Below are 23,274 nucleotides of genomic sequence, written 5' to 3'. Positions count from 1 at the left end.
CTCAAGAATGTTTCATAGTTCCTGGAGTTTGTAGGGCACACTGCAAATGGCATCCTCTCTCCAGCTCTTTACCTCTGGTCTTAACACTCAGTAGCACCTTGTAAGACCACAAGCCAAAGTGCCCAGATCATGTTTTGGTCTATGTTAGGTCTCAAGAAAAGACAAACAATGGAGATAACTCAACACCTTCTATTGGACCAAAGAGCGTAGGATACATCTGCTTTCAAAGCCAAAAGAATCTTTTCTTCAGGCATTGGGTGTTTACACAAATACCACAGGCCAAGAATTTTGAAGAGAGAGAAAATCAGTGAGATTGCTGGGTGCTTTTGGAAATTAGGTCATTTACTGAAGTGCCTAATCAGGATTTAGGCTCCTCTCATTGAAAATCTTGACCAAGGGTGTTAACCTCCATGTCCTGACTTAATTCCAATCTGGGTAAAAACTAAACCTGCTGCCCTACAAATCGCTCTGCAATTTCAATTGAATTCCCTCGGCTTCTTTATATCATGACCTCCATTGTTGGGCAACATTGCTGCATCTCATTAAACAGCTGCTGCATTCCTCCCCCAAGACAGCTGCATTTTGCAATGGATTATTATTATTAATATTTATTCATATGAAGTGGGTCCCTACTCTAGATAGTCTGAATCTCTCCAACAGAGGTATAGTGAGACTTAGAGCTCCCTAGATGAAAAGCACTGTAGAATAGCAAAGTGTTATTTGTAATGAATAATAAATACTGGGGTTTTGTGAACCAAATATACAAGTTCCTTATTTATTTCTATTCTCTTGACTTTCAGTACATACCAGCATAAGGGAATAATGCCAAAGCAGCAGCTCTTCTGAACAATCAGGTTAAATGGAATATATTTATTTACTTATTTTAATATTTCTATTTTATTTTCCCGCATGGAGAGAGACTCACCTGGAGAAGGGCTGCACTAAGTTAGTATTTCTAAAGGCAGCTGCCGTTTGGAGAAGAGAGGGTGAAATAGCTGTGAGCTAAAGGGCCTGGCAGGGCACCGGAAGCTGCTCCATAATCTCAAAGCTGTTCTTCTCGCCTGCTTTTATAAGTAAAATCTTCCCAGAAAGTTTCCTTGGGCAACTTAAAAAAATCCCTTTGCATTAAGCAGGTTGGGATTTTACACATGGAACTCATTTCACAGCTCCTTCTTGCCTAGGAAGGTGAGATTTCCTCCCAGCCAAAATCCTTTAGTTGTGCCTAGTGAAGAATTTCCTCAACTAGGCAAGTTTTCAAACCCCAAATCTCTCAATTCTTCCCCGGATCTCTCTCCAACCCCTCCCCAGATGCCTGTGTTGAGCTCAGCACAGAAGGAGCTTAGCAGAAAGGAGATACCACCCTCCCAAGCAATGCATTCACATGTATACACACACCACACATCTACTCATAAATATAGTCTTTTCACACACGAAGACAGAATACACTTCACCTATGTGCGCGCACACATCTCCGCCCCATTGTTAATCCTCACAAATATCACATGCCACATTCACATATGTAGGTAGCTGTGGATTTTCTCAAAGTCCATATAAATTGCTAATGCTTTGAATCCCATTAAGAGCTTTTAAACTCCATGGCACCATGTGGCAATAAGGCCCACAGGTTAATTATGTGTAGTATAAAATTATTTCCTTTAATCAGAAGGCACAAAACCCATACACAGTGCTGTATACAGACACGTTCCATGGGTAAACGAACACAGCCACATATGTATGTCCCATACAGCCTATTCCTGTGTTCCCCAAAGGATTAGTAATAATACACTAAGTGCAATTATACAGCATTTTACATCTTCAAAGGGCTACACAAATATTAACTAACTGAATTTCGCATCACCCCAGGGAGGGAAGGAAATTATGATTATTTCCATTTGATGTGTGGGGAAACTGAGGCAGGGAGCTGTGCTGTGAGTGGAAAGAGGCCACAGGGCGACTCCCTGTCGGAGCTGGGATTAGAACTCAGGAGTTCATGAAGCCCTGTCCCATGCTCAAACCACTAGACTCTGTTGACCCTCGGAAGAGAGCCCCAATATTTCCAGAGGATGGATAGATATCACCTTATGCCATGGATTGACAACCCCTCAGGAGGACACTGTATGCAGCCCCGTTGATCTCAGTGGAGTTGTACAGTGTGACTCAGGGCAGAATTTGTTCAGTAACATACACACCTAGAGTCAACAACGGGAACAAGACCCAGCCATAACTCCTGCACAGGACCCAGTGGCTCACGGGTGTTAACCGTGAGCTCACCTGGGGTCTTGAATTTATTTTACAGATATCTCTATTGCTCTAGTCATCACAGCACTTCACAGGACTAAAGATATATTGACAGAAAGCAGAGAACATTTTCAGAAAGGAGTTTGAGGTTAGATATTAGGAAAAGTGTTCTAACTATAAGGGTCGTTAAGCACTGGAACAGGTTACCTAGGGAGGTTGTGAAATCCCCATCATTGATGGTTTTTTTAACAAGTTGGACAAACATCAGGCAGGGATGGTCTAGGTATACTTAATCCTACCTCACTATGGGGGGATGGACTAGAGAACCTCTTGAGATCCCTTCCAGCCCTATATTTCTATGATTTTGTATTCACCCTCTCCTTGCAAATCAGTTGCTTCCAGCAATTGGGTTCAGAACTTGACTCCATCTGCACTGGGAGCCTTGGCACGTGGTTGTTTGGGGAAAACAGTTGTTTAACCGGGAGCATCATGCAATAGTTTCAAAAGAAGGGAGATTCGGACACATCTGATCTCATGGAAGTTTGTTCCTGCACAGCTGTTAATTACCCGATAGGAAATGAACAAAAACATTGCAGTCAACCTTCACATCAACAAGTCCATTGCAGAGCATGCAGAGAAAAAGGTACTAATCTAGTGGAAGAGACGCCATTGATCCTCGTGGTACTATAAAAGATTGACAAAAAACTTGCTGCATGGGAGGAAAAGGATGGAAATGGCAGACTCCTCCAAAAGGAGAAAAGAGCAATCATTCATATTTTAATGTGCCTCTCTTTTCCAGATTCCACATTTCACGTACATATAAATAATAAAAAAAAAATCAACCTTCACATCAGCAAGTCCAACTGGAATCACACAAAAAATCTCCTTGTCTTCTGCAATGCAAGAAGGATGCACAGATTTACAAATGATTTATTCACAGCCAATCACGAAGGCAGACAGACGGACGTGGACCCAGCTGAAAAGCAGGACATTAAATGCTTCAGAAGAACATAGCAGCGATGTCCCTCCCTCCACCCCAACCCCACAAACAACGTGTCTATGCAAACAATGTCACAGCTCACTACAGAGTGCAGCAGCTAGATAACAACAGGTCATTGGGTCAGAAGCATATGGGCCCTCAACATGAAGGTACCATTAGAACATAACATAAGAACAGCCATTCTGGGACAGACCAAGGGTCCATCAAACCCAGTCTCCTGTCTTCCGCCAGTGGCCAGTGCCAGGTGCCCCAGAGGGAATGAACAGAACAGGTAATCACCAAGTGATCCATCCCCTGTCACCCATTCCCAGCTTCTGGCAAACAGAGACTAGGGACACCATTGTCTCACTGTTCCCTTGTCCCCCTCCCCATGATGTTTGTTGCATTTGCCTTCAGTCTTATACCTAGATTGTAAAGTTAACTTTACCATGGGGCAAGGACCATCTCTGCATTATATGTGTGTACAGCTCTGAGCACAATGGGACCCTGATTCTTGGGTAGGGCTTCTAGGCCCTACCGCAATATGGACAAATAAGAAAACACTAAGCTACACATGCTCCTATTGACGTCCATGAGAGTTTTGCCACTTGCTTCTATGGGATTAGTAGCAGGCCCTAACTGGCTTCCACTTTATTGCCCGTGACACCTTGTATGGTACATTTCACAACGCTGATCTTGATCCAAAATACACTCTCCAATGAGATTATTCATTTTTTGAAAATGGGAAGAGGGAGAAGTATAATATACTGGTTGATTTTGTAATTTGTATGCCCCAAATATCTGGGGCAAACAATCCCAATAACTGTGTTGATCTGAACAAAAAGACAACTCCATGAAATACATTTAGGCCGTGGGGTGATGTTCCAAGAAGACTTGGTAGCTTGGAGTTTGAGATCCAATCAATTGCAGATGGATATTTTGCCGTATTAAATGTATCAACAGAACAGCAACCAAAACTGATGGAAATTTTTAGCCCAGACTATCAGATCTCATGTGCCAAAGGGGAGTTTGCTGTAGAGATATTAAATACAATCAAGTGGATGTCTGAGATCTTACCAAGGACATTAACTCCAAAATATATCATATGGCGCTAGGCCTGAGCCACAAAGCCACATGCAGATTCAAACATTCCCAGAGCTCAGGAGTGTTTGGATCCACCCAGCTTTCTGTCTTGGGTGCTTTATCTGGCCCCCATCCCTGTAGCAGCTGAGCACCTTTCCATCTTTAATGTAGTTGTCCTCACACACCACTGTGCTTTAGGAAAGATCTATCATCCTTACTGTACAGATGGGGAATTGAGACACAGACAGGCTACATGACTTGCCCAAGGTCACACAGGAAGTCTGTGGCAGAGCAAGAAATTGAGCCCAGGTCTCCCAAGTGCCACATTAGTGTCCTGACCTCTGGACCGTCCCTTCCCATCTGCAACAGCCTGCTATAAGGGCAGTTTCTATAGCAAGACTATTGTTGGACAGTAGTTATGCGGACCCTGGTGTTGGAATTATTCCAGAGCCGACTGCAGTCCAAGTGCTAAGTCAGTGGCTAGACTAAACGAAAGCGACATAGTATTTCCAGTATGCTAGGCTTTTCTGTATATCCAAAGCTGTTGAAACTCATGTGGCTTCTATTGACTCAATGGCCTCCGTTGGTTCTCTATCAGAGGCCTACGGATTTGTCCCCATTTCCACTGCTATCAGTGCCCACCCCATGTATCATGCCCTACCAACCTTATGATGGTGACCAGATGGGCCTGTCCGTGCCTGACACCCAATAAAGAAAGTTCCATGCTTTGCACCTGCTAATCTGTTTGCTTTGTCTCCTTCCGTCAGCCCTGCTGTAATGTTGCTTAGTTAATTCATTCACATAGAAAAAGGATCTATTTTGAATTCTGCATGCAGCTAATTGCTGCAGGGGGAGGAGTAATCTGCCAAGAGTCAGTACGGTCTAAATTAAACTGCCATGGAATTATGCCTTGATGTGGTTGACATCCAGTTCTTCAGTTCATGCCTACCGCTGAATGATGTCCAACTATCATTGTCTGAAAATCCTAGTCAAAACTCTTTGGGACCAGGACTATATTTTATTCTTTCTTCTGTAAAGTGCTGGGGTCCATTCATGACTATTGGAACATGCCTATTAATAATCCAATGAACAAGAAATGATAGGAAGTGGCTCCCTCCAATCTCATCCCTGCTCTTAGAATGACCTCCAAATCAGTGTTCACCAAGGTCCTGATTCAACACTCATTAACTCCACGGGAGTCTTTCCAGTGGCTTCAGTGTGCTTTGAATCAGGCCCCAAATACCTCCTTTCTCTTCTGCCTAACAACTCTTGAAGTTACATAGGTGCCGACTTCCTCTGAAAATCCCGTGAAGTGAGGGACCCACCTAGGCTGCTGCTCGTCCCCTCTAGAGAACAGAGCGATGGCAGGAAAAACACAAATGGGTCTGTTCCCAGGGCTGATCGGTTTTGCGAGAGAAAAGTGCTCACCTTAACCCTTCGAAGGCTGGTGTTCCCCAGCCCAGGCCAACCAAACCAATGCTCAGGAGAATGAGGTGGCAGGACTGCAGATCCCATAGGAGTTAGAACGGACTAAGGAGTCTGACTGACACATTCCAACCCTGACAGCAACAGGCTGTGCTAGGGGTCCTCAGCAGCAGCTCTGAGGGGGCATGTGGGACACATGCACGTTCCTCCCCACCATCGCAGCATGGGCTGTAAGCAGAACCACTACACGGCACTTGTAACTCACATGCAGTGGTTACAGTCAATTTCACCAGTAGGGGGCGCTCTCTTCCCCTTTGCTCTCTCTCCCCTTCCCTTCTTATTCTACCTCCTGCTCATGAAAAGCCTGATCCATTGACGTGTGTGGAGGGGGCCTTGCACTGAGTATGATGGGCTTTGGATGAGGCTCTATGGGCACCTCTTGAAAACGGCTTCCCTGCTGGCTGCTGGCTTGCGACATGCAATGTAGGCAGCCCTCTTGGAATCCCATTGCTGCAACTTGCGCTGCCCCCTACTGGTGTGTGCTGTGCACAACATTGGGGGACTGGCGGCCCCTCGGCACGGCCCCGTCATCTGGAAGAGCTAGTTTGCAGCGCTAATAGTTGGCTGCATGGCGCAGCATGGTACATTTCTTGTCACCTTGGTTTTGTTGGCTTACTGTTCTGAGCAATTAAAACTATAGCAGCAAATGCTCCTCCAAGGCCACTGATCTTAAAGCCCCAGGTCCATGCCTGAGCGCTGGACTAGATGGCCTTTGAGGTCCCTTCTAGCCCTACATTTCTATGATACTATAGTATAGGAACAGGATAGTGGTCCTTTAAGTAATTTTTGAACCCTCACTGTCTTCCATATTTCTGTAGCTACCAGACCTCTGCCACAGCATATGTATGTGGTTAGGCCTGACATGTTATATATGTTGGATCACTTGGTGATTACCGATTCTGTTGATTCCCTCTGAAGCACCTGACATTAGCCACTGTCAGAACACAAGATACTGAGCTAGATGGACCCTTGGTCTGACCCTATATGGCCGTTCTTATGTTCAGTAGAGCTGGCTGTGAATTTTTCAGGGAACGTTTTTTCCATAGGAAAATGCCGATGCATCAACATTTAAAATTTTCATGGGCAATGGTTGGTTTTGACAAATTTTTCAACTTGATTTTTTTTTAAATAAAAGTTTGAAATTGTTGCAAGCTTTCATTTTGGCATTTCCTAAAAAAAACAATTCCGGTTTTCCCATTCAGAATGACTTTTTGTATCAAATTTTAAGCTAATTATTATTATTTTGAAAGTATAAAAATGATCACAATCTAACTGAAATATTTTGATTGACCATTGGGGGGGGGAATTTTCAGATTGTGAAAATTGTTGAGATATTTACTTTTTGTTCCATTTCAGGACAGAATTTTTTTTTTTGAAAACTTGAAAATGTTCATGGAAAAACCCATTTCCTGACTCACTCTAACATAGTAAATGCAGTTATTTGGCCTGTGTCTTTCCATATTAGATATATTGTGTAAAGAGCTAAAGACAAGACACATCACTATCCCTCATTGAGAAAGGAGGTCTTAAAAAAACTCTCAGAGATTCCATGAAATGCTTCCCTTAGGAGGGAGATATGGCAAGCTCAAAATCCCATGGAACCTGGACATTAATGCAATGTTGTCAACTCTCAAGATAGTAATATCTGTCTCATACTATTTAATGTTTTTCTGAAAGCCCCAGCTCCTGGAGTCATGTGAATATGTGAGAATCTCAGCTTTTTTTTTTTCAAAAAAAGTCTGTCTCTTTCTCTTGGTTATGGCAAAAAAACCTTGAAAACATGTCTCTCGAAGGCTTAAAGCCCAGAAGGTGATTAAACAGAATCCAATATTAATTATTTGTTAAAATAATCTCATGCTGTCTGAGCCACTCTTGTGAGTTTGGGCAGGCGTGACTCCTGATTTTTGAACATTTCAGGTTGGCAATACTGTCAGTGAGCAAAAGGAGCTACAACCCCCATCTCTAAACCACCCTGCAGACCCTTCATCTCTAGAGTACAGCTCTATCTACCTCTGCTGCACCGTGCTTTACTCACCTCCAAGAAAAGTGGACAGCAAGAGCCCAGATTAATGCTGCTCACCATGGCATTACCTTCCACTGAATTGTGTGTCAGAAGAAAGCAGGCTGCATTCGGCAGCTGCTCCCCAGCTCTGTTTTTCTACCTGCTACAAGGTACATCCTATTCCCAAATCCAGGAAGCCCTGAGCATCCAGAGTCAGATGGAAACTTTCATGCACAGCAGCAGGCAACACGGACACTGCTTCCTCCCTTCCATAGATTCAGGGTCCTCTCCAGCAAACATCCCTTCCACCCTCCCAATGCCTTACAACATAGGGAACCATGGTGCCCTTATTAAGGGAACGTATTCTCCTCTTACTGTACACACACAGCTCATATCAATGTCAGTGGGATTTACAGTCATTTAAAGAGAGGAGATGCAGATCCCTTTGGTCATCTTCTAGATCAGTTGGCCTGTCTTCTGGCAAGTAGGGCTGGCTGGAGAAACCACAAGCCAGACAGAGCCCATGGAATAACCAGTAACCTGGTGGTCAGGGCACCTGTCTGGGATGTGGGAAATGCAGTTTTGAGTCCCTGCTCCAAATCAGGGACTTGCAATTGGTTCCCCCACATCCCAGGTGAAAGCTATTCTGGTCTCTCCCTCACCAGAAATTCCATCCTGGACCTGAGAAACCTTCCTTAAGAAATTTTCACTGAAACCGATGCACTGAAAAATTCCCTACCAACTTTAACAATAACGACATTATTGTTATTTTCATTCCCGAATAAATGCTGACTCTAAGTAGATATGTCCAATCCAGGTCCAAAGTTCAAAAGGGGTTCAGGGGCATCATCTTATCTCACTCCATTTCTGTTGCTCAGTGGAACCTCTTTCCACATGAGTCCATTTCCTTTTCCAGTAGGTCTATGGGTTGCCCCTTCTGATACTCTCCACCCATTGCAAGGCCAGGCTAAACCAATCACCTGCAGCCTCTACATACTCAGGCACAGCTGACCTTTCAAGTGATGTAGCATGTTAGACAGCAGGACTGAGAGCAGAATCTAAATTATGCAGAAGGAAAAACAGCTGATGCTACCTGCTGCACTTGACATCTGCTGGCTGCTAGAGTTAGAGTATAAGTCAAAAAGAAAGGAAAGGTTGAGACAGGATAAAAAGTGGAAGTTACATTTTTGTGTTGCATTTTTAATTGCATTAAAATAAATGTATTATTCTTCAAACCCCCAAAAGCCTCATCTCAAAGATCTGTAATTTCCCAGCAACTGGGTGGTATCAATATCTAATTACTGCTCTGGTCATTTTTATTACATTAAATAACTGCATCCCTTCCAAAAAGAGAGACCTGTAATTTGTTAGCACTCTGTGGCACTGAATTCTAATCATGACATTACTTTTTTTAAAAAGTTGCACTAAAGAAATGAATTAATTCCAAAAGAAGATCTCTAATTTCCCAGTAGCTGGGCCACATCGATTCCTCGTTACAGCATTGTTTCTAATAACATTAAATAAATGCACCCATTCCAGAAAAAAAGCTGGAATTTCTCACCACCGTTTCCAATTACCATGTCATCCCTTTCCTTTCTTAACTGGTTTTTAAGATGTCAGCATATCAGTTGGCCACACCAAAGGATTTCATAGGCTTGCTGCTTCCTAACAGCTGTATCCATCTGATCATGGCGTACCCAACTGTGGTGCCCACCTGGCTGCTAATAACCACTCTGACTTGACTTAGGATGTCATAAGGTCTCTGGGCAAGTTCAGTTGAATTGACTCCCCTCCTGCTGTGTATTTTGCCGCCGGCCCATTGCCATCCATTGTGAAGAGTTTGCAGGTCTTGGAGTTCTCATGGACGGGCGTGGACTTTCTGGAGGACACAGGCGAGTTGGTTGGGCTCAACTGCACAGCGGTGGTGTCCTGCACCGTGTGCTCGCTGGTTTCTATCTCGAAGGTTGTGTTGCCAGGTTTGATGAGCCCGATGTTGGAACCTGGCTTGGATTTCCTCGACCCATGGGCAGGTGGTCTCCGGCTACAGATGCAGCAGGCACCGAAGAACGTAAAAGCAACCACCAGCAGGATGGGTCCAATGATGATAGGGGGGTTGTTCATGGGGAGGAAGGTCCCAAAAGCGAATGCTCCCACCAGGGTGATGTTGATCCCGGCAAGCATGATGCAAAGTCCACAGGCACAACAGAGAGCAGGGGATGGGAGCCCCTGGGGCCTGGTCTTTTTCTGGCTAGGTTTCTGGGACAAAGAGGTGCTGCTTTTTTCGCTGAACATGTTGATACAAGTCTCCCAGGGGACCTCGCACCTTACTGAGCACACATGGCATTGGTGAGACGATCAGTGGGCTTGTGCTGCCTTGAATTTCCTGTAGGAGGAGGAAAGGAAGAAAGAATGTAACTGCTCACTCATTATGTGGAGGGATTACCCAGGGGCCTTGAGAGAGAGCAAAGGGCAAGAGAGGGAGCCGCCTGTGGGAGACTTGACACCTGGAGCAGGTTTGTTAAATAAGCCAATCAGAGACACCGGGCATGGGGAGGGAATCGGATGCAGCTGTGGTTCCTTATAAGAGAGCTGAAGCTTTTCTTGAAGGGGAAGTCAGCTCTGAGCAAGGCACCTGCCCGCCATACCCCAGAGCGGGTTACCTCCTAAGAAGTGCTACACGGAGCCTGTGGAGGGACCCTCTCACCCACTCAGGCTCTGAGGTCAGAACCAGGCCCTGGAACAGACTCTTGGGACTTGGAGTTTTGCTTCCTAGTTAATTTGTCTGAATAGGGGGATGGAACAGATTCCATTTGAGGAGAGTTTAATAAGGCTGGGACTTTTCAGCTTGGAAAAGAGACGAGTAAGGGGGAATATAACAGAGGTCTATAAAATCATGACTGGTGTGGAGAATGTAAATAGAGAAGTGTTATTTACCCCTTCCTATAACACAAGAACCAGGGGTCACCCAATTAAATTAGTAGGCAGCAGGTTTAAAATAAACATAAGGAAGTACTTCCTCACACAACGCACAGTCAACCTGTAGAACTCATTGCCAGGGGATGTTGTGAAGGCCAAAAGTCTAACTGAGTTCAAAAAAGAACTAGATCAGCTCCTGGAGGACATGTACATCTAGGGCTATTAGCCAAGATGGTCAGGGACATAATACCATGCTCTGGGTATCCTAAGCCTCAAACTGCCAGAAGCTGGGAGTGGACAACAGGGGATGGATCACTCAATAATTGCCCTATTCTAGTCATTCCTTCTGTAGCATCTGGCACCAGCCACTGTCGGAAGACAGGACACTGGGCTAGATGCACCATTGGTCTGACCCAGTATGGCTGTTCTTACATTAATAAACCCAGACCCAACAAGGGCACCTATTGGATGAGCAAGCATGTGGTGTCTGGTTAAAAGGACCTGGAAGAGAGAAGATAAAGAGAAGGACAGGGCAGAGGCACCTTCCCATAAAAGGGTGCCTGAGGGCGGCCAACTCATTTACAGGCCCCTTTACCAGGGCCACAAAGCTTTCTTACTCTGCAGACACCTCATTGTTCTTCTTCAGCAGCTGGTTTGCTATAACCTCTGCTAATCATCAGAACCCGGATCTTCTCAATGCCTTCTCACTGTGACCGTCTGTTCCCCTGGCTGTTGTCTTTTGTCTTTGACCAGTGGGGCCCGATTCTGTAGGCATGCTCTGAGCACAGCTAAGATCTGTTATTTGTCTGCCCCCCAGCGCAAGCAGGCCAGATGCAGGCCACCAATAGGTGAGGGGGTGGGGTGAGTTGGGGTAGCACAGCACTTCCACAGAAGACAGCTGGGGGCACAGGGAAATGTAGGGATGTGTGTCAATGAAGTATTGATCATGAGCAGGAGAAGAGAAAGACACTTGCTGGCTAGGGCATGACCTACCTAAGCAGCTGACCTGGCTCAGGGGCGTGACTCTAACAGAGAGCCTGCGGCTGAGGATCCTGAGCTGAAGGAGGCGTCTATCTCTGGCCCCTCAGCCAGGTGCACCAGCCATGGGAGGCAGGTATACTAGGCCAGGGGAGGCTCTGCTGGACGCCCAGTTGCAGGTTGGGGCGGGGAGTTTTTGCTTTATTATGCCCATGCAGGTTCCGGGACATCTGAGGAGGTGGTATGTGCTGTTTGGCTTCCTGGATTCATCACTAATCTACCTGGATTCCAGAGAGATTACCGATGAACCCAGGAAGCTGAGTAGCAGATACCACCTTCTCACTGCCCCGGAACTTGCATGGGGCATCATCAAAACTCAGGTTCTTCTTCAGGAAGAGACACTGCTGTGGTTTTTCCCAGGTGGTTTGGGGGCTGGGGTGGAGAGGGGACACAAGGCGCTCCTCCAGGCAAGTGGGGAGGGGCTCGGAGTTTCTCCAGGAAGGGGGAGAGCTCATTGTTCTGGTCGCATTGGAGGCAGGAGGTCTCGGGGCTCCGGCTGTGGAGGGACTGGGGGGCCTCAGGGCTCTGCCCCGGTGGGGAGGCATGGGCAGAAGGAGTGGAGCTGAGGCCTAGCCTCCCTGAAGGGGGGCTCCACCTGCCGCCCATTTGCACCATATCAGCTGCTTAGGTGCCTACGAGCCTCTCCTCTTCCTTCCCTGGCACTTCATTCCTGGCTGGGCTAGGCGGCTTCCTGCTTAGCTGACCAGCTTCTGAAAACCCCTTCCCTAAGCACCTGGCTCTGCCCATGCATAGTATAGCCTGGGGGCTGAGCATTCTTCTGGGGTCAGTGCCTAGGTCCCTTCAAGGATCTGGGCCTAAGTGATGCTCAAGCTCATGTAGGAAGTCTTTGGTAGAACAGGAACTTGAAGCCAGGTGTCCCAAGCCCTAGGCTAATTCCCTGACCAATTGACCATCCTTCAGCCAGTAAAGTCACACTAGATCATTAAAAGAGCCATGATTGGCTTATTTGGATCAGGAGGTATAACGCATTCCCACAGGGTGAATTCCATTGAATAACACTGAGTTCCTGCTTAAATAATTCTCCCTTCCTGCAGGGAAGGTGAGGTTGTAATATGAATGGCCCCTAGGCCACAGAACAATATCAGACAAGGGATTTCACTCTCTAGCAACCTGGGTATTACTTGATTCCAGTCCTGAACCCCTCCTAGCCCTGCTAAGACAACTCAGTAGCGAGCCGCAGTGCCCCCTGTGGTCTCTCGTGGGCAGAGCGCTGAGGGCAAGAAGTGCCAAGACAAGACTCTGGAGTTCCAGTCACTGGGCCGTTATTGTCAGCTTGCCAGCACTGCTGAGGTGTTGTCTTTGGTGTCACACATGGAAGAGCAGAGGTGGATTAGGGGTTTGTGGGGCCCTGGGCCAGAGCAAGTGGGGACCCCTCCCTACCTCTTCCACCTGCAGTCCCGTCCGTCCCCCTTGCCTCCCCCCGCGCTGTCTCCATGGCGCTCCTCCTGGGGAAATGGGGCCAGGGTACGGAGGCTTGCCTTGCTCCACCCCCCCTCCCTCCCCACCCAGCACTCCTGCCGGGGAATGGGACAGCGCATGTCAGCTTGTTCCACTCCCCAGAAGGAGCACGAGGCGGGTGGGCAGAGTGGGGCAAACCCCCCGTGTCCCAATGCCACACCCTGGCAGGAGCGCCATGTGGGCAGGCGGAGCAGGTCAGGATTTGGAGGGGCCATTTTTCCAGGGCCCCCCCAAATTGTCTGGAACCCCTGGGCACAGACCCCATTGGCCCAGTGACTAATCTGCCACTGTGGGAGAGCACTTCCTTTCAGAGGCTGACTGCAAACTCAACAGCATCGTGGTCTCTCAATCTCACCTCCTTCGCTTCTGGAGTTCTTCTCCCTTCTCTCATTCCAACTCATTTTCATGGTGGTAAATCTGATCTTGGACAGAGCCACTCCAGAGGGGCAGGGAGAGAGTTTTAGCTGCTTAGTCAAGTGGAACACATAGCGACACCTTGGAATTTACACTATTTCGTGCTCTTAAGGGATCCCTGGAGTCTTTGGGACGAAAAACCTGGCCTGAGTTAATCCCTGGAGAAGTACCTTCTGGATTAGATCTGTGACTGGGGAACACAGTAACGAACATAGTACAAAGCAGACTTCAATGCCAAGACCCAAGAGTCACCATCATAATATCATAGTGGCTGACCAAAAAATTAGTAAAGAAACAAAAACACCCACAAATCTGACTACTGGGTCACCCAAACATTTGCTGCACATCTGCAAGGCCAGCTGAATGTTTTTACTACGGTTTCCAGGCTGTGACGTATTCCTGAGCCTCTTGCAGAGACAAGCTCCTCTTTTATGTCCTATACTGTAAATGAAAATTCATGGCTTGCTTTGTTCCCCCACGCAACCCCACAACCATTGATCCTGCAGTGAGAGTCCCCTTCTCGCAGCGGGACATCAGCGGGACATCAGCGGGAGTTGAGGCACCTTGCAGGACTGAGCCCATGTTCATTTGCAGAGGTCTGTTTGCCAATGATTATCTACCCCAGTGGTCTGCAAAGATGCCCCAGCCACAGAAACCCTTGGTGGAGAAAGAACGACTGGCCCCGTTCAATACCCACAACATGTGAACTTACAAGAATGTCAGCGGGAATTCCATCTCGACAGAGGATTCAATGGCTGGCCCTATTTTCTCTGCAATCCATTTAAGTGGGTGGACTGGTGTTTCTACTGGGGCATTCTGCATTGCCTGGGAGTAGCTTGCATTTCATATACGTTCAAGCTACTTTGTTTCGACAACTAACAAGACTTGAAATCAAAGCTTGTCTCTTTCCAGTTCTGAGGGACTTTTCAGGATCAGATGGGTGAGGGAAATTCAATGGACGTGGGGGTGGGGTATGGATGTTTTCACCTCTAGATTACTAGCTCAGATTCATCCCAGATTGCTATCAACTGAACATCATGTGCTATGTGAAGAAAGTTGGTGGCTTCAGTTCACATACAAGCAGAATTTGCCACTCCTTCAAGCAGCAGACTGGTCCAGACTAGAGCTGGGTGAAATTTTCAGAGAAAAAGGCAGATTCAGCAGGACTAAAACATTTCACAAATGTGTGTCAATGTCACCAAATTGTTCTGGTCAGGAGAAAAACAAAAATAGTTTTAAAAAGCCCCACAAAAGCCTTACAAAAGAAATCGGGGGGGGGGACACCTGACTTTTTTAAACAAAACATTTTGACTTTTCAATTCAAAATGACTTTTCATTTTGAAATTTCCTTTCATTTTTGTTAATTAAAAATGTTTAAAATGCTCAAAGTCAAAATGAAAATGTTGGTGACAAGTCAACCCAGGCACTTAATCCCGCCTGAAATGAAATCTGCTTTGATTTTTCTATTTGCCAAAAGTTTGGAAATATTTGGGATTTGGTTCAAAAATTTGTTGGTTTTTTTTTCAGAATTGCCAATGAGCCCAAAAAATCCATTATTCACCCAACCCTATTCCAGAGTCTCTACTGCAATAGCCAACCCTTCCTGTGTACCATTGGCAGGGGATCTGCAGACCCTGGATCTGACCCTCACCCCAGCAGTGGCCCCTAGAGTGCCAGGTTATTTAGAGATGGCACAAAGGGACTCCCCCTCGCCCACCTTTTTTGGGCCTGATCCAAATCCCATTGAAGTCCCTGGATTTTCAATCACGCCTTAGGAGGCACAGAGACTACAGATGCTCCTGTTTGGCTACTTTATTGGCACCCTCCCACATAGGGACACTACAAGGCTGCACTTCTAAAGAGCCACAGGTTTAGAAACTAGGGTTGGGGGGTCCTGGGCAGCTGACACCTCCACACTGCCAGAGGGAGCCCATTGTACAGCTGGCTCAAGTGCTGCTCTTCCTTGAGCTGACAGACAAGGGAAACAAAGGGTCATGGAGGGGTGTTGTACACATTGCAGGAGAAAGAGGACAAGCTGCTCTTGGACTTGAGCCAGCTCCTGCTGAAAGGAATGGGAGCTTTCCATTGCCTTGACAGCTGCATCAGCCTGGTCGTTGCACAAGGGTATGCATGCAGCTCTCAGGCAAGTAGCAGTGCACATGCTAATATATTCCTGTGCACCATGGATAACAGGAGTGGAGTTTGCAAATAAATTCATGTGCCCAGCAAGCACATGTGCTACCACCAACAGGCAGGCAAACTGCTCCTGTTCCGGAGGAGCCTCAGCAGCTCCCCATAAGTAATCACCATAGGAGGATGTTTTAGACAGGCATCTCTTGTTTTAGACAGGCATCGAGCAATGCACCAGTACCACCTCTGACTCCGTTACTTCCAGAACGGGTGACCAAAATCACACAGCAGGTGAATGGCAGGCCCTGAATAATGAACCCAGGAGTCCTGACTCCCAGTACCCTACTCTGAATATGAGGCAGAACTTTTCCCCTATGTTGCCTAGTTGGATTTGTAGGTTTCTAACTCCAGGCTGCATATGAAGTGCCAGATCCTCAGCTGATGTAAATCAGGGTAGCTCCATTTACATCAATGGACCTATGGTCAGTTTACACCAGCTGGAGAAACTGGCTCATAGAAATGAGAATGAAGTCTCCTGGCATGATATCACCACCACAGAACTGCAAGATGATACATAGGGAGGGAGGTGCTTTCGGTGAATCTGTAAGTGGAGTTGGGAGGCAAAGTATGACAAATATGGCAAGTTTCTGTAATCTCCTGGACAAACCTGACTGAATTCAGTTTGTGTGTCTTAGGAGTTTATTGTATTCAGAATGCAAAGGTATTACTGTGGGATCATATGTAGCATCTCTAGAGTGGAGACATGACTAATGTAAACCCTAGGAAGTGTAATAGCTTCAGAGGACTCTTTTAAACAACATGCAAGCCACAAATAAACTTTTAGTTTAGTACAGGGGTGGGCAAACTACAGCCTGGGGGCCACATCCAGCCCTCCAGACATTTTAATCTGGTCCTTGAGCTCCAGCCAGGAAGCATGCAACGCCCAGAAGCAGCGGCGTGTCCCTCCGCTGGCTCCTTTGCATTGGGGCAGCCAGGAGGCTCTGCACACTACCCCTACCCCAAGTGCTGCCTCCATAGCTCCCATTGGCCAGGAACCACAGCCAACGGGAGCTGCAGGGCAGTGCCTGCAGACAGCATGCAGAACCACCTGGCTGCACCTCCACATAGAAGCCAGAGAGGGGATATGCTGCTGCTTCTGGGGGCTGCTTGAGGTATGCACCACCCAAAGCTTGCACCCCTGACCCCCTCCTGTGCCCCAACCCCCTGACTAAGCCCTGATTCCCCTCCTTCCCTCCGAACTCCTCAGTCCCAGACCAGAGCAGCCTCCTGCACCCCCAACACCTCATCCCCAGCCCCACCCCAGAGCCTGCACCGCCAGACAGAACCTTCACCACCCAACCCCACAACCCAACCTTCTGTCCCAGTCCAGAGCCCCTTCCCACACCCTGAATTCCTCATTTCTGGCCCCACTCCAGAGCCTGCACCCCCAGCTGGAGCCCTTACTCCCTCCTGGATCCCAACCTCCAATTTCATGAGCATTCATGGCCCACCATACAATTTCCACACCCAGATGTGGCCCTCAGGCCAAAAAGTTTGCCCACCCCTGGTTTAGTTGGTTTCCCAAGAAATACAGAAGAACCCCATTTATCTGGTCTCCTTGTGACCACAGCCAGATCGGATAATCAAAAATTCAGATAATCTGGAGAATGGGAATGTGCAAGGCTGCAGTGCAATCTAGTGGCCACAGTAGAGATCACCCATTTATGAACCTGTGAGAGCCAGTTATTCATTTAATATAGACAGCGGGATAATGGAGGGATCATAATGGTCCCTTCTGACCTTAATATTTATGAATCTTTGAATCTAAAAATAAAATAAGGATGCTCCAGTACTGTGTATTGATCATAATAGGGTTGATTTATTTTCCTACTGTTCCAAGCTGCCTGGGTTACTCTCTAGAGGGGTGGCATATTTATAAGGTTAAGTGGTGACTTGATCACAGTTTATAAGTATCTATGCAGGGAACAAATATTTGCTCATGGGCTCTTCAATCTAGCAGCGAAAGGTCTATCCTGATCCAATGGCTGGAAGTTGAAGCTAGACAAATTCAGACAGGAAATAAGGCATACATTTTTGACAGTGAGGGTAATTAACTATTGGAATGATTTACCAAGAGTCGTGATGGATTCCTTATTGCAGACAATTTTAAAAAATTGGATATTTTTCCAACAGATCCGCTCTAGGAATTATTTTGGGGCAGTCCCAGGGCCTGTGTTATCCAGGGGGTCAGATCAAATGATCAGAATGGTCCCTTCTGGCCTCGAAATCTTGAATCAGGTCATTCCTTTTTCTAATGCCAGACAATGTTTTCTGAAGCCCACTCACTTATTTCCCAGTCATTTTTGATTTTGTGCCATCATTTTAATAGAGCTTGAGAAGGGGAGGCAGCAGAGCAAAGTGACCAGTGTAAACACACATGATCAACTGTACAAAGGTTTCCAGCCCCCTGCTGTTTGTCACAGTTCAGGGCAACTGCACCTGTAGTTCCTCCTTTATGGCCCAGCTAGGGTACCCACTTTTAGGCTTCTGGCTCCCAGCTGTCACCTCGCTTGGGTGGAAATGTGGATCTCTCCCCCTCCTGGGGATTTTCTAGGCCCAGTGTTCCCTGCCTGCACTGTGAGTTTCCCAGCAAATCAGACTGCTTCAGCCAGTTTGCTTTTCTCCTTGGAGGCTATAAACAGTTTAATCTCCCACAGTCAGAAGCTACCACATAGCTTTTCTAAGCAAGCACATTTATTCTTCAGGCAAAAGCATGACTGAGAAAACATATTAACATAATTAATAATAATAAATCCTACACACGTGCTAACAAATTTACCAGAGATCACCCCAACTCCAACAAGGGTTTTGGTAGGAGTCAGTCCTTAAAATTCCACCCAGGATTTTTTCTGTGGTTACAAGTTCAGAACAGCTGTTAGCTCAGAACTAGATCCCCATGAATCTGTGTCACTTTTTTTATACAGTTTGGGTCTTTGATCCTGGGACCTGGGGAACAGGTAATTTGCAGACAGTGGGTTTCTTGTCAGGGCATAGCTTCAAAGGGCTGGGTCTGGAGGTGGGGATTTGCATTCGCCTCCTCCCAAGTACAGTAGAAACCCAGGCAGCTTGGAACAGTAGGAAAATAAATCAACCCTATTATGATCAATACACAGTACTGGAGCATCCTTATTTTATTTTTAGATTCAAAGATTCATAAATATTAAGGTCAGAAGGGACCATTATGATCATCTAGTCTGACCTCCTGCACAATGCAGGCCACCCACTCCTACAATAAACCTCTCACCTATGTCTGAGCTCTTGAAGTCCTCGAATCATGGTTTAAAGACTTCAAGCTGCAGAGAATCCTCCAGCAAGTGACCCGTTTTCTAAGGCTGTTCTCCCTTATATCAGAGGCAGTACCTACATGCACAGAGAGTCTGGTCCAAAGCCCATTGAGAGCAATAGAAATCACCAATGTGGCAGACCTTAATAAGCGACCTATTTGTAGACACCCTACAGCTTTTGTAGGCTCTTTCCTTCACCTTGCTGTTTCTGCACTGCCCTTGCACCAGGTAACGTTATTCATTTGAACGGATCACTCTTCTGAAATGTAAGACTTCATTGTGGAAAGGGAAGTATTAAGGGATCTAGACAGACCTCTCTGCTTCTTAGTGTTATTGTTGTGGTTGTCGTTGTGTGTGTGTTGGGGTGACCGTCATCTAATACATTTCTGGGTTTATTCTCCAATACATATCGATTAAGCTGTAAATGTATAAATGTAAAGACTAACTAACTGCAAAGCAGAATATATAGAAGAGGAATCTTCCAACCTAGGAATGATCAAATACATTCTCTGGGGGGGTTGATTAAAAATCAATAAAAAACAAAACAAATGTCAAAGCCAGGAACCAAATCCATCTCAAACATAACTCCAGTGAAGTTAATTGAACCAAAACCGGGACGAATTTATCCAGCGTTTTCAGGGCATAATTTTTGGCTAGATCCAAAAACATTCACACAAAAGCTAAGCAAGCTCAGCTTGAGTGGGGAAAAAATATCACTCATTCAAACACTGACATCCAGCCTGTCTAGATTGCCTGAAGCAATCCACAGACTCATTTTTTGAAGGTGGGATCCTTCAGGGGTGTGAAAGAAACTTGTTTAAAAGGGTCAGGGGGAAAATCAATTAAGTTCTGTACCGTCAAAACCTTCTTCACCTAGCTGGCAGAATCCAAGCTGAGTGTTAACAAAACAGGAGTACTCCCCCCACCCCCAACCCCCCAAAACACACACAAACGCACACAAAGTGCTGTGAAACTCTCCAGCAATTGTCCATTACCGTGGCCGTGGAGCACCAGCGGCTGGAAGCCAACGAGAACCGCTTACCTGGGCTTGAGTGGGAACTCAGGGCTGGCAAGAGGCAGCAGGATCCCCCCCCCCCACACACACACACACCCACCCCGTCCTCTGGTTTAAACAACTGACCAGGTGTGCCTGCCTCGAGCAGAGGAGCTGCGGGGAAGCCCCAAGGACCAGCCATCCACGGGCAGCTCACCCGCCGCAGATCCTTCCCACGCGTGGGGCTCTCGCCTGCCTAGCTGCGCCCCCCACACGCCTGGGAAACTTTGCCCGGGCTAAGCCGCTCGGAGCGCCCTGCCCCGATTTCCTTGCTGCTGCTGGGCGAGCGGGCTGGGGTGCGCTGCCCGCCGTCCCCTCTCCTCCTGCCGTGCCCTAAGGACGCTATGGCTCTTCCTCTGGCGAGAGAGATGCGCCTGCCCCACGGGCTCCTTTTTTGCATCTTCCAGAGGCAGGAGCAGGGCTCTCCCGAGCCATGCTGCAGCAGGTTGGGGTGTGTGTGTGTCGGGGGGGGGGCAGATCCTTTGAGGAGGCTGGATCTGGCTGCCTCTGCCGCCGATAACGCTCTGCCTAGAGCATCTCCCCCCCCCCCCCCTCAGCGCCTGGTACCTCAGGCTGCAACCCGCCCCCCCCCCCCCCCCGGGAAGCCTCTGCCTCCGGTGAGGGGCTGTCCAGGGCTGTGGTGCTGAAAGCAGCACCCACCCCTTTCATCCGTAAAGCTGCCTTCCGCAGCGTTGCCGCTAGGGGCAGCCTGGAGCTTTTCTCCGGGGGGGCTTTGATTTGTCATTGCCTAGGGAAAGTGCCTAATTGCAAAGCCTAAGATCAAGAAGGGGGTCGGGGGGGGGGAGGGGAAGGGGGGGCTGTGGACTCCCCAGCGTCAAGGACTCACTTGTGCCAATGCCGCAAGCTCTTGAAAGGTACGTCAATAATTTCAGGAGGGGAAAGACAAAATTCCTGCCCCTGATCCCTCATGGAATCGGTTCTCTCGGTGTGACATTTCCCTCCAATCTCCCTCCTGCTGTCTGCCTTGCCCAAACAGGAGTGACGCCAAGATTAGAGAATGTGTAGTGAAGGCTTTATATTGGGGGCCGGAGGGGGGAAGGAGGTCAGATGTGGTGATCTAATTGGCTCCAGCAGGCTTTGTGAGAGTGGAAGTATTAAAGTGGGATCAGAGCAGGGAAGTAATGACAGGCTGGTGAGTGATGAGAAACAAGGAAGGAAAACCTTGGCATGCCTCCGAGAAATAGGAAAGGAGACATGTTTGTCATTTGCAAATGCATCACCAATCTGCAGAGCCGGAGCATATTTACTTTCGGGGTCAATTATGTTTAGACACGGTCTAAACTCAGGATTATTGTTCACATTGTGAATAATAGGACCCCATTGTGCTAGGCACTGTACAAACACACAACAAAAAGAGGATTCCTGCCCCCAAACTGCTTAGCCCCACTGCAGGAAGTTGTGGTTAGTAATTGGCTCACCTGCACCTATGGCCCCTAAGTGTAAACTAGGACAACCCAAAGTTTGCAGTGAATAAACTAATCAATAGGGGTAAACGTCTATTAACTCAATCAATGCAAATCTCTGCATGCCCTTATCTACACTTCGGGTACATGTACACCACAAATTAGGGGGTAATTGTAGCCTGGGTAGGCACAGCTGTGCTAGTTTTAATCTAGCTGGGGGGGTAACAATAGCAGTCAAGATGCAGCAGCATGGACCCCAGCATGGGGTAGCAACCTGAATACGTACCCAGGGTCCCCACCGATTTTGTTCTGGATGGTTAGCCTGGACTGAATTCCATGCTGTCCGGTCTTCACTACTATTGCCATCTGCACTAGTTGGAGTAAACCTGGCTGAGGTATGCCCACAATCACACCTTCACTTGGGGTGCAGATGTACCCATTGATTCAGCACTGCTTCAGCTACATTGAATGCTGAATGTGTGTGTGTGTGTTGTGGTGGGGGGGGGGGAACTATTCTCCAGTGTAGACAAAGACTTAGGCCCTCAGAATAATACACAGAAGTCTGGAGGTTCAACTGGCATAAATCATATGCTCTTATTTACTTACTTTCTCACCAGTCACTCTCTACAGCAAGGAAGAAGGCTGTGCATGCCATTTAGATGGAGGAGGATTTAGGTCAATAAACAGACCTGATATTCAGGGCAGGGGAAATGGCTGGAGAAAAATATATTCTTTCCTGACACACATCATCTTCCAGAGTACCAGCTCTGGCTAATGTAGCCAACAGGATAAGAGCAGTCTGCAGAATATACACAACATACAGTATTCCTTACCCTTACAGTAGCATTTGTCTTAGCTTGCAGTCTAATGGGTCTGATTCACTCCGACATTACTTTAGTTGTTGCCGGTGTAAATGGCCCTGGCAGATAAAGAGAACTTGGGGTTACGTCCAGCAAGGGGATACAGCTTTGGCACTTGCATCCAGTTTAGAAGCATTTCCCATCATGTGCACAGTGAATTGTTCACCAGCCTTTAGACTCAAGGTAACTTCTGTCAAGCGCTCATGATAGCATGCATCAACCACATGGTGACTCATGATTTCAATGGAGTTATGCAGGTATGAAATTCTATGGCCTGTACTATGCAGGGGAGAATAAATACTCATAACGGCACCTTAAGAAACCTATGAAAACTGAAGCATTGTGTGGTGAATCAGGTCCAATATTTTCTGCTAAGTAGTAACCACAGTCATTTTAACTGCAGAATTTATATTAAACTCAAGCAAAATAATGGTCAGTCATCTCAAGTACCAAAAGGGATTTTTTTTATAATTCCCACTGGAAATATTAATAGAGAGACGCCATCAGTTACAGCATTTTTCATTTCTCTTGATAAATTTACCTTAGGTAAATCATGAGAAAACAAGAGTCTGAGAAAATTCTGTTCAGTTTCTCCCTGGGAGGGAGAGTATTCTGGTTTTTCTTTAGCATGGGTAACACTGGCACATAACATGACTCAGCCAGTGTGACAGACAGGATAGCACAATGGCATCGTCTACATCTGACAGATTAAAACCAGATCCCCCCTTCCAAAAAGGTCAAAAGGGCCCCCAAACCCAATAGCAGATGTAAGATTAGGCACTGATGCTTGGTGAATTAAATATTTGGACCAGATTATGACCCATGACG

General features: G+C 46.9%; 1 protein-coding gene across 3 annotated transcripts; it reads right to left on the bottom strand.

Annotated features, from left to right (window-relative positions):
- Positions 1-3,555: 3,555 nt before the first annotated feature.
- Positions 3,556-20,694, bottom strand: TMEM275 (transmembrane protein 275). 3 transcript variants are annotated; one of them, XM_038411954.2, is made up of 2 exons: positions 20,250-20,694; positions 3,556-10,170 (listed from the first exon to the last, which is right to left on the bottom strand). In XM_038411954.2, exon 2 carries the CDS (start codon positions 10,077-10,079, stop codon positions 9,531-9,533), a length of 549 nt encoding a protein of 182 aa, XP_038267882.1. In that variant the 5' UTR covers positions 10,080-10,170; positions 20,250-20,694; the 3' UTR covers positions 3,556-9,530. The 3 variants fall into 3 exon arrangements, with proteins under 3 accessions (XP_038267882.1, XP_043346929.1, XP_043346930.1); XM_043490994.1 differs by lacking the exon at positions 20,250-20,694 and adding an exon at positions 20,104-20,247; XM_043490995.1 differs by lacking the exon at positions 20,250-20,694 and adding an exon at positions 13,576-13,659.
- Between the last annotated feature and the right edge of the window lie 2,580 nt (positions 20,695-23,274).

The sequence above is a fragment of the Dermochelys coriacea genome, chromosome 8 (genome assembly GCF_009764565.3).
Source record: "Dermochelys coriacea isolate rDerCor1 chromosome 8, rDerCor1.pri.v4, whole genome shotgun sequence".
In the NCBI taxonomy this organism is placed as follows: Eukaryota; Metazoa; Chordata; order Testudines; family Dermochelyidae; genus Dermochelys; species Dermochelys coriacea.
This window is presented reverse-complemented; position numbering and strand designations above follow the sequence as displayed.

What these genes read in the sequence shown, in the direction of transcription:
- TMEM275 (XM_038411954.2), bottom strand. Translation starts at nt 10,079, where the DNA reads ATGTTCAGCGAAAAAAGCAGCACCTCTTTGTCCCAGAAACCTAGCCAG.